This window comes from Primulina eburnea, chromosome 9 (genome assembly GCF_022965805.1).
Source record: "Primulina eburnea isolate SZY01 chromosome 9, ASM2296580v1, whole genome shotgun sequence".
Classification (NCBI taxonomy): Eukaryota; Viridiplantae; Streptophyta; class Magnoliopsida; order Lamiales; family Gesneriaceae; genus Primulina; species Primulina eburnea.
Window position 1 is genome coordinate 26,280,115 of NC_133109.1, and position 12,004 is coordinate 26,292,118.

At 36.1% G+C, this 12,004-nt stretch overlaps 1 protein-coding gene across 1 annotated transcript; it reads right to left on the minus strand.

Annotated features, from left to right (window-relative positions):
- Nucleotides 1-9,152: 9,152 nt before the first annotated feature.
- Nucleotides 9,153-11,198, minus strand: LOC140840470 (uncharacterized). Its single transcript, XM_073207654.1, has one exon. It carries the CDS (start codon nucleotides 11,041-11,043, stop codon nucleotides 9,271-9,273), a length of 1,773 nt encoding a protein of 590 aa, XP_073063755.1. The 5' UTR covers nucleotides 11,044-11,198; the 3' UTR covers nucleotides 9,153-9,270.
- Between the last annotated feature and the right edge of the window lie 806 nt (nucleotides 11,199-12,004).

The following is a 12,004-nucleotide window of genomic DNA, read 5'->3' on the forward strand; positions in this document are numbered from 1 at the left end:
TTTCCTTCATATTCACTTAGATCCGATTCCCTTGAAGATGCACCACTTGTTCCTTTTGAATTTGTTGATCCTTTGACCCAATCCTCTGTCACTCATGAGGTTCCTACGGTTTCTCAACCACAACGACGATCCTTGCGTGTCTCTCTGCCACCTGTCTGGACCAAAGACTACTCTTGTCCCACATTGTCTCATAGTAATTTGGCCACTTCGAAATATCCTCTCACCCAATATCTCACTTATACTAAATTCTCCAAGCCTTATCAGTCTTTCCTTGCTTGTATTTCTACTGACAGAGAACCTCATTCTTATCATGAGGCTGTCCAGAATCCTAGATGGAAGGCTGCTATGGATTTAGAGCTAGCCGTATTGGAATCGAATCATACTTGGGACTTAGTGCAGTTGCCTATTGGGAAAAGGTACATTGGTTGTAGGTGGGTTTACAAAATCAAGCGACATCCCGATGGAACAGTTGATCGCTTTAAAGCCCGCCTTGTAGCAAAAGGCTACACCCAACAAGAAGGGATAGACTATCATGATACCTTCTCTCCCACTGCCAAGATTGTCACCATAAGATGTTTGATTAGTCTTGCGGCTGCTAAGAATTGGCCTCTGTATCAGATGGATGTAACAAATGCCTTTCTCCAGGGTGATTTGGATGAAGAAGTGTATATGCAGATACCATCTGGTCATTCCCTTCAAGGGGAGCATCGTGTTTGTAGACTTCTTAAGTCACTTTATGGGCTTAAACAGGCTTCACGCCAATGGAATACTAAATTTGCTAGTGTTATGAAACTCGCGGGCTTTGTCCAGTCACCGCATGATCATTCTCTTTTTGTTAAGCGTGACTCCTTGCACGTCACATTATTGCTAGTCTATGTGGATGACATTGTAGTCACTGGAAGTGATGAGCAAGCAATTTCTGATCTCAAAATGTTTTTGCACTCTCATATTCATATTAAGGACCTCGGACACTTACGTTATTTCCTTGGCATTGAAGTGGCTCGGTCTAAGAGGGGATTTATCTAAATCAACGTAAGTATGTGTTAGAATTATTAGCCGATTCTGGTTTGACAGGTGCTAAGGCTTGCGACACCCCTATTGCACAACATCAGAAGCTCACCAGTCATGCACTGGACGAGTTCAAGTCGCAAAAACTCCGCATCTGATCTTGATGATTGCCTATTGTCTGACCCGAATGCTTACAAAAGAATGGTCGGGAGACTCATCTATCTTACAATTACAAGACCGGACATTTGCTATGCCATGCAGCTTCTTAGTCAATTTATGCATGCTCCAAAGAAGTCACATATGGATGCTGCTCTACGTGTGTTACGCTATTTAAAATCTGAACCTGGTTTAGGCATCATGTTGCCAGCCAATAACACTTTCTCGTTGCATGCTTATTGTGATTCTGATTGGGTAGCGTGTCCGATGACACGTCGCTCGGTTACAGGTTATTGCATCAAGTTGGGAGATTCCTTGATCTCCTGGAAATCTAAGAAACAAAGTGTAGTGTCACGCTCATCGGCTGAAGCGGAGTATAGAGCGATGGCAAGCACCGCGTGTGAAGTAACTTGGATACTCGGGTTACTAACATATATGGTAGCAACGTTGTGCACCACGGCAATCTTATTTTGTGATAATCAGGCGGCTCTACACATTGCAACAAATCCACTATATCATGACGAACCAAACACATAGAGATTGATTGTCATTTGATTAGAGAAAAGATCAAGAACGGTGTGATCAAGACCGAATATATTCACACTACCGAGCAATCTTGCCGATATCTTCACTAAAGGCTTGAGTCGAGAACAACACTCTTATTTGCTGTCCAAGATTGGTGTTCTAAACCTACACCAATCTTGAAGGGGAGTGTTGATAGTTATGGAAATAGGGAAACACGTTTTTTACAATTACGTTTTTGTATAGTATAAATACGTGTACACTTGAATTCATTGTTCGGTTTTTAGTTTCTCCGCAATAAGACTTCTTCCGACTGAAGTTCGGTTACTCGTTTTTTTCCTTTCTATCATAGAATTCAGTTGCCTTTAACAAGTAGCTCGTGAACGGTTCTATTAAAATTTGACTCGAGCTCGAATCTTGAATCGAGTCGAGCTCGATTTTTACATGTGTATTCGAGTAGCTAGATTAAACACACACGCACACACATGCACACAAACACACACATACACATATATATTATTTATTTATAATTAAATAAAGCTTAAATCGAGATTTTCGAGCTCGGGTAATTTCATATATCATCGAGCTTGAAAATTAATACTTGACCGACTATACTAAATTTTTCGAGTCGAATCAATTGCACTCTTACTTCAGAGGTCATCGCATAGATGCACAAACAACGATTAAGAATTCTGAAGGGGTGGTTCCGCTATTTTCATCATGCTTTTCAATCCAACGGCTTTCAATCAGGACAAGTCGTCGATCCCGTTCAAAAACTTCAAGGCAAAAAAAGTCAGGCTCCAACTCCCAAAATCCAAAAACGTTTCAAGCGTCCCTCCATATCTTCTGTAAAAATAAAGGCCTAGTCTATTACATTTCTAGCTATTTCGAACCACAAAATCGAAAATCCCCTCTTCGTTCTGCATTTTGAAGGAAATGGCAGGCGGCAGAGCATTGAAATCATTAGTGCTTCACAGAGTCAATAAACAAGTTGAGGCAGAATCGTCTTCCTCTGTTGCTTCTCTCAAGCGCGCTAAAGATGGCAGTGTTTCTTTTTTCCAAATGGTATGTTTATAGACAATTTCATTTTCTTTAAAGTAGTCTCGAAACTCGGTGCTTAATCATTCTGTAACTCGATCTGATCGAAGTTTTTTAATACTCTTTCCTAATTATTTCTCGACTAAAGCTTTGAATTATATGAACTTTTCAAAGGTCTCAGACTTGTATTTCATTAAATACATATACCCATATCTCGAATAGTCATCATTAAAGATAACGAAGTAGGATTAGTCATATCTCGTGCTAATATTTAGCGGGCACACACATCTGCATAGATCAAATCTAATAGATAATGTGCACGTTCCACTTTTCCTGAGAAATGGCTTTGGTCATTTTTCTTTTCTGACATGACTCACGTTCTCTAGAGAGTTTATGTATGACGAGTCAAATATGTCATCTTCCACCAATTTGTACATCTTTCTTTTTCTTTATTTTCTTTGTTTTTTGTTGATATCATGTTTACTTAGACAATATTGTTCGGAATATCTTTTATTTTTAAGTTATAAATATCGTTTTGTATTTCTTCTGTAATAATCAAACATTCATTCTTGTAAAAATTACAAACAACGTTGCTAAATAAACAAGAAAAATCGTCTTTATCAAGCAAAGAAATGGAAATAATGTTTTTAACCAAATCTGAAACATATAAAGCATATCTAAAAAATAACCTAACGTTATTGTTAAGTATTAAATAAATATCTTTTATGGTATTTGCAGCAATTCTCGCTTCATTGTCTATCCTCATGTAGGTCTCACCTTCCTTTAGCCTTCTACTTCTTGTCCTTCCTTGGAAATTAATGCATAGATAAGATCCACATCCAGTATATAATATTAAAGAAGCTGAATTAATCGAAACATTTATTTCAATATAAAACATATCGTTGTCAGAACTTTTTTGGGCAAGATACTCCTTGCATTCGCGCATCCTATATCCAGGTTTCTTGCAGTGAAAGCAAACATCTTATAATTTTTCAAGCTTTGTGGACCCTTTAGAAGTGTTTGTAGCCTTCTTCTTACCTGGTTTGTTTTTCTTGGAAAGAGGCGAACGTTTCTTTCCCCTTCATTTTGGCCTTTTCTTTGTCCCAAACGAAAAGCCTACTAGGAAAACATGTTTTTCCTTTTTGATAATGGCTTCATAACTTGAAAGCATGTTGACTAACTCTTCAAGACTAACATCCAACTTGTTCATATTGAAGTTCACCACAAACCCATCAAACAACGATGGCATTGACAGCAGCAGAATGTTCGTGGACAATTCATCGGGGATAACAAGGTCCAAGCCCACTAACTTTTCAATGAGCTCAATCATGCCCCCTCCATGCTCATGGACCGAGTCCCCTTCTCACAAGCGTGATTTCATGAGCTCATTGACAGAAGCGTGCCTCAATAGATGTGTTTGGTCACCATACAACTCTTGCAGGGCCGTAAATGTCAGCAGCATTCGCAGCTTCCTCAAACCGCCTCTACAACTAGTTTGACATTGAAGCTATTATATAGCTCTTAGTTTGGAGATCATGGTCCCACCATTTGTCAAGCTTGATCAATTACTCAGCATGGGAATTCGGAGCAGCCTCTTTTGGAGAATCTTTCTTGAGCACATATTCTATTTGCTCATAAACTAAAACGATTTTTAAATTTCCCAACCAGTCATTTTAGTTAAGTCCGGTTAGCTTATTTTCATATAGTATAACAAATAAAGGATTTCGAAACGACATCGTAGATATACTGAAATGGAAACAGAATAAACGTCACTGACTATTTTAAAATATTTTGAAAAACGTAAAATATGGACTTTTGTTTTTACGAATTTCCTTCAAATATTTTGATATTTTCACCACCCTCTGATTAAAATGGAAAATCGAACTTTCTTAGTGAGTACATAAGGCCCAATTGTTAAATTATGATCTCGAATAATATCAGTCAATCACAATTTCCAAAAGGTAGAACCCAATTGTAACTCATTGAAAACCTTACGTAATTGTGTCTCACGTTTGAGGAAGGCCCAATAATATGATCATCTTGTTCTTCACGTTTCGAGCCCGACCCATCAATTCGAACCTTAGTGGACGGTCACCATGAGATCCTCCCATAATATGAGCTGAAATCATGGGAGTTCCACGTAGTTCACATCAAATATGTCAGTGGAAGTCACAGTTTTTCGCCGTCTAGTTCTCCTCAATAATATGAGTCAGACATTGACTGTGGGTAACGTTCATAATACAACCACCGTTGATGAAAGACAAAGAAATATTAAACTTTCTATTAATTTTTCCTTTAATAGGCTTGATCTAAATTTTGTATCTTATCCAAAATGAGTTATTTTATTTTAAAAATTTGTCTCATTATTAATTTAGAAAACTTGTGCCATGTTTGTTTGTATTCTTGTCGGATTCATGCAAATCTTGTTATTATATTAATAATAACACACATACTGATTATTTATATTATATCACATATATTATACAAAATAAAATATGAACAATAATCAAAACCTAATGATCCATATGAGCCATATATGGATCCATGTCCAGAAATTAAGTAAATACATGGATGCAAATGCAATACTACATAAGCTTCTAATACTTTGCATGTTTTCGGTCTTCAAAACTCCTTTCAAGTATCTGGGTCATCATCTTCAAATCTTGATCTCCCACTAAATTTAATATTTACATTAAATTTTTATGACACATTCGGATACCAATTTAAGAGGTGGGAACGAGCCATAAACTATGCTCACTTTTAATAATTAAAAATAACATGAGATTATCATAACATACACCTAAAAAATTAGTCACGACTCTCGATCATCTTTTTACATATAATATCAAATATTATATTAATACGATAATATCACATATTATCTACAAATCATGTATATTGTAGATTAGTAACTGCCATCATGTAAAAGTTAAATAAACACTTTTATTTAATTTTAATTAATTAAATTTCTCGTAAAAAATCTTTTAATATAAATAATTAAAATTCAATTATAATTATTTATTTTGTGAGAAATTTTTTAATTTAATCAAAATTTATTGTAGAGGGAGGATTTAATCAATTTTCTTAAAATATCAATTTTACCTATAAATTTTGAAAAATACCCTAGGAAACCTTGAAAATAAGTCCCCGCCCTGAGACCTTCTCGGGTAGCCTACACAAGCCAATAGGCGTTTTCCCGCTCCCCGAATGGTTTGGCTAGAGATCGCGCCCTCGCGTCCCATAAAAAAATTGTAAAAGTTTGGGTTGATAGGTGTTGCCTGCTCGGGGCAATGCTGCTCAAAACCTTTCCAGGCAGCCGCAAATTTTTTTTTTTAAAAAAATTAATTTCTGGAGCTGTTATTTTTTAGGAAATTTAAACACGGTTAAAAATAATAAACTCAACACGATTTCAATTATAACATATGATTGAGAAAACCTTGGCTCTGATACAACTGTTGGGATACCGTTTTCTCTCACCGAAAGCGAATCAAAAAATTATTTTTTTTCGTTTCGACGCTCGAAACATTTTTGGCGCGTCATATGTATTTAAACATCCATATGATGTTTAGTATTATTATCTTCGTGTAAATTACACTGGACACCAAACTAATCCGATATTAGCGGAGTTCACTCTTTTTGTATATCCATTAGAATGAATCTCCCTTATATGATCAGCAAATAAAGTCCACGATCGGATAATATGTTCTTTATTGGATTGCACTAGAAAACGTAAAAAAAATTTGTGTCCAGAGTAGCACGCCCGAATTTCAAAAATCCGAAGTCGGTGCTTCAGTGGTGGGACACGGCGACAATGGAAGCTCGTGGCGCCGAGAGGTATTTTATAAGGGGAGGATATATTTTGTGTTGTGTATTTGTGTTATATTTTTCTTTGTTATTAACATTTGATAACATATTTATTAAAAATACACAAGTTGTATGCCACTAGGATTCCAAATCCTAGTCCAATTAGAACTCTTAATTTCCATTAATTAAAACTCTCATATTATTATTATATCATTTATTTATCAACATTTAATAATTTATGATATATTTATATTTTATATACATATCTGTATATCTCCACATAAAGTATATAAATATTAATACATCTACACATGCACATTTAATTTATGCATATACATATTGATTAAAATTAAATAATTGTTATTTAATTTTCTTTAATTAAATTATTAGTTAATAATTCTAGACCCTCTAGAATATTTTATGAAAATTTTGTAGATATTAATAGACACTACTACTAGTACTATTATTTAATTAGTAAATTACAAATTTCACTAAATAAGTAATTATGAACTAATTATAATCACGATCCATCGTCTCCAATGTATCAATGATAAAAATCTTGTTCGATAATGAAAATTAAAAATTTCTAAGATCAAAATTTTCCCTATCCATATTTGGAAACCGTCAGTTTTGTGAACTCCTTCAGAAAAATAGAAAGTTCCACTCTCTTTCCTAAATTAGCAATTAAAATAACTTCTATTTCTTCCATCTTATAGAATCAACTTATAAACTCTCTTATAAGCATTCTGTTTGATCTCATCAAACTTTAATCGTCAAATTAAACTCATTGAACATTGGCTTTCTCAACGGGAACACATAAGGCGATACTTGTGTAACTCTCAATGGTTCAATCATACAACTAGCTGTGGGTTCACATCTCCATGTGATTCAGAATAACATGTATTCTTATTCAGGCTTACCCTAATTAGCCTCATTCTTTTCATCTATACCTTGATCAAGAATGCAATAACTGATTTCTGATTGCACCCATTGAATCATGGTAAAATAGTCTAGTAGCATCGTCCTATGATCCCCTAGGTATCATTGACAGCGCCTGCAAAAAACCTTAAGTTATGGTTAGCGTACAGTACGCTCCCTTCAACTTATATATCCCTATCGAATCAGCAATCATTGGTATATCGAGAGTTGCATTTGAATTCGATAACGATGTGATTTATCTTTGAGTATTAATATTGACATGATATGTGCAATTAGGAAAACACATTTCCCTGAAGCACATTTCTTGCTATGGCTTCTTGTACGATTAACTTATCAGATCACATAGGATATCTTCACCCATAAATAAATGGTGAATGTCTGAATACTATGTATTTCAAAACTACACCCAACCTCGCCACCTGATGACCCTCAATGGAGTCGATAAACGGATCAAAATGTAGCTAGTACGTATAGGCCCTACATTGTCCCGGGTCAAAGGACTAACAGCGTACAACCATAACCGCATATTATTCCACTCGATAAATGAGAACTACTTAGACCGTCCGAGGGAGGTTTGTTCAGTTCATCATCATATGGTCACTCATCTATATGAATGGACATCTTTCTGCCCTTGTCAATGAAACATGATGTTAACATCAGATATGCTAGTCTCGAGCTCAAACAACCATTATCTTTATTTTAGGCTGCTGACTCGACTAGGAACCTGTTTATAATATATGGTATACTTCCTAATGAGTTTCATGTTCTTATGTTAATAGGCAGACCTCATGATATGTAATATCCGAGATTTTTATCCTGTTAATCCGAGATTATTGATTATGAATTAATGTGATTATAGAAGGATCGTTCCGAGGCAAGATATGAGATAGCATGTGATATCGTATGTGCGAGGGAAGAAGGTCTTGTGTTTGTTGATTGATTATGAGTTATTGGGATTTGTATATACTGATTTTGTATTATTGGTATTTCAAGATTGTGATGTTTTGCCGTCGAAACAGAGTTAGATTGAGATCTTATTATATCTGGTATTGCTTGGAGTATATCTTGATATTGTATTCCTTGAATATGTCATTCCAGATTGATATTGAAGATTCACCGATAGAACAGAGCCAAAACCTCGACAAAAGAAAGGTATAAATCAATGTTAACCGGGAGATACGACTCGAGTTAGATTTGATTTGAGTTTCCCAAAACCACATACTTGTTTGCTATTGTTTTAATACCTTTGTATTAATTGAATGAATATGCTTATTCTATTGATTTATAGAAAAGCAGATAATAGAAGATAGATGTCGAGAATGAGTTATTGGCAAATGTGCCAAGTCTTGGGCAGATGTGGCTATGCATTGGATGTTTGGTTATATCGATGTTGCTTAGGAGTATATCGACTTCTATTGCTGAGATTCGATATAATATACCAACGTCCGGGAACCGGGATCCCTAGACTAGACTAGATCAGAGTCGAATCGGAGATATGACTGTGATTTACAGTTTTATATCATTTCATGTTTTCAGATTTGATACATGTGATTGATAACTGTTATATGCTTTTGGATAAGTTTATTTTGTATACGTTGTTTATCCTGCTTGCATGTGTATGTAGATAAAGTAAATGTCATAATTAGATAAAATCGTAAAATATTATTAAAATAAATATCGTTTTTACATCAGAGTCAATAAAGCTCAAGCCACAAGTTGGCTAGCCGAACACCTACTCTAACAATTCCATCATGGCAATGAGCCTGTTTTGTTACAAGAATACTGGGTCAGCATGTTACTGGCTCATTTTCTCGATTTCACCCCCTTACAAGATAGCAAAGGCTTCCCACACAAACACAAGTTATGAGCATATGCAACTGCTGGAAAGATATTAAATGGTTTTCCTTGAGGAATTACTCCGCACAATCCATTAGATCGAAAATTCGCATGTCTCAATGCTTCAATTCCCAACAAGCTATTTGGTATTTTTCCAGTGAGCTTGTTGATGGACAAGTCTAGCCATTGCAATTTCAGCAATAGGCCTAGGCTTGTTGGAATTGTACCTGTTATTTGATTTCTTGAGATGTCAAACCTTATGATCTTATCGAGGTTTGAAATTGCACTAGGAATATGACCTGCAATCTTGTTATTTGCTACATTCAGCACTTTTATGTTCAACCCCCCACTGATTTCAGGAATGCTTCCGGAAATTTGGTTGCCTGATACATCTACATATTCCATGAATTCACCCGTTTTGTTGTTCAGAATCCCTGACAGAGAACCAAATAGCTGATTCGAATGGAGATCAAGAACAGAAATCTGGCGTGGCAATGTGATTGAAGAAAGATCAGCTTTAAGTAAGTTGTTTGAAATCTTTAGTGCCTGCAAACTAGTCATCTTCGTCAAGAAATTTGTAATCCCGCTAGTAAAATAGTTGTCAGATAAGTCTAAGGTGGTCAAAGACTCGGTCTTTGTGAAGTTTGGTAATGCCCCTTGAAGCTTACAGCCTGCTAAATGGATTTCAGAAAGTTCTCTACTTCTGATCCAATCAGGAATTGTTCCGAAATCGAGACCACTGTAAGAAAGGTCGATTGACAATAGAGAAGGTAGACCTTCTGAAAGTGCAGCATTCGGCAAAGGATCGGTGAACAAATTCCTTGACAGATTAAGATTCCACAAGTTTCCTAAAAGTGATATAGATTCTGGGATTTGACCTGTGAGTTTGTTAGAGCTCAACCTCAATACAGAAACAGACTTCAACTTCCCAATTTGCGCCGGAATTCTTCCACTCAGCAGATTCTGATCAATTGAAAGCTCCGAGAGTTTGTTTAGGTTGCAGAAAGTAATGGGTATCTGCCCCGAGAACTGGTTACCGGTAAGCACAAGATATGTCAAATTTTGAAGCTTCCCAAGAAAATAGGGAATGGAACCAGACAACGAGTTGAAGCTGAAATCAAGAGATTCCAGGCTTTGAAGCAAACTGAGAGATAATGGGATTGAGCCTGTCAATAAATTCTTGGCTAAATTCAACTGTAGAAGGCGCTTCAATTTTCCAAATGTAGCAGGAATTTGGCCTGTCAAAAGGTTCCCACTCAACGAAAGTGCCTGGAGTAGAGGCAAGCGTCCTACTGTGGCAGGGATGTTCCCTTTCAATGAATTATCATCGAGAATAAGGTGAGTGAGTTGAGTGAGGTTCGAAAACCCCTCGGGAATCATCCCTGTGATCCGCCTCATCCCACTTATCACCATCATTTCCAAGAAACGCAAATTGCTTAGAGAAGGAGACAGAATCCCCTTCATGAAAATTTCATCAGACGATGGCCTTTGCAGCATCAACCTGATGACTCGACCGGTTATCGGATCACATTCGACACCTTCCCAGCCACCACCACAGCAATCTTCACCCGCCCACGTCGACATAATGCCCGTGGTGTCCTTCAAAATCCCAGCTTTGAAACCAAGAAGAGCAGCTCTGTCAGCAGGTGAACAAACAGGGGGGATTTCTGATTGGGAGCAGGTTGTATCAAAGAATGCTACGATCACCAAAAGCTGGATAACCCACATCAGAGAACGCATTTTAGAGAAGTTGGTTTCTACCAGAATGGAAATATACTCGCAAACTTGTCAGCTATTTTTCAAAAGAAAAAAAAGTTAGGAAGCAGGAGAGAATGTTTTGAATTTTCAAGTATGGTGCTAAAATTTAAAGAAAAAAGTAGTATTGAACCGGGATTCAAAACAAAGTGCAAAAGCTCTGTGACGAAATGAATAATGTACTCCCCCTTATATATATACATACAGTTTGTTCAATAAAAAATCGTTTGTACTGAAATTGAATTGGATCACATGTCAATTTTCTGACCGTTTGTTTGATGCATTGTTATTATCCATACACGAGTAATATGAATGCCAAATTGAACGTTGGAGCGCACTGGTTCAAATTCTTTAGCCACTCACAGTCCACCATGTTAACTACATTCCCTTTTCTTTTTTACTTTTCATTGACTTGTCAGCAAAAAAAAAATATATTTAATCATTTTATTTACAAAGTGTGTAACTGTGCATTACTAGATTTTGATGGAGGTGAAATCTAAGATTTATGTCGGCACCGGAAAATAAATCAAGATGACATTGTTGCTTGTTGAAGATTATTACTAAATTTGTGTACACTCTAAAAAATCTGAGTTTTAGTTTGAGAGCCATATTATTTACACTTTAATTTTTGTCAAGCACACTCTCATTTATCAATAAATTTTATGTTGATGTACCGGTTTCTCGTACCGAAAATACAGCGAAAGTTTTAATATTTTGTTTTGACATTCGAAATTGTCCTTGGGCATCGTATGAATAAAGTTATACATCGGGTGTTTAGTTATTATACCTGCGCGTATATAAAACTGGACACCAAATCAATCTGTGGTTAGAGAAGATGACTCTTCTTGTATACCCTTACGAACAGATCTTTCTCCTAATGATCGTCAAATCTAGTTTGTGATCAGAGACGGTGTGTCTTGTTTGGGTTGCAATAGAAATCACAAAC

Coding starts and splice junctions, on each gene's coding strand:
- LOC140840470 (XM_073207654.1), bottom strand. CDS start 11,043: ATGCGTTCTCTGATGTGGGTTATCCAGCTTTTGGTGATCGTAGCATTC.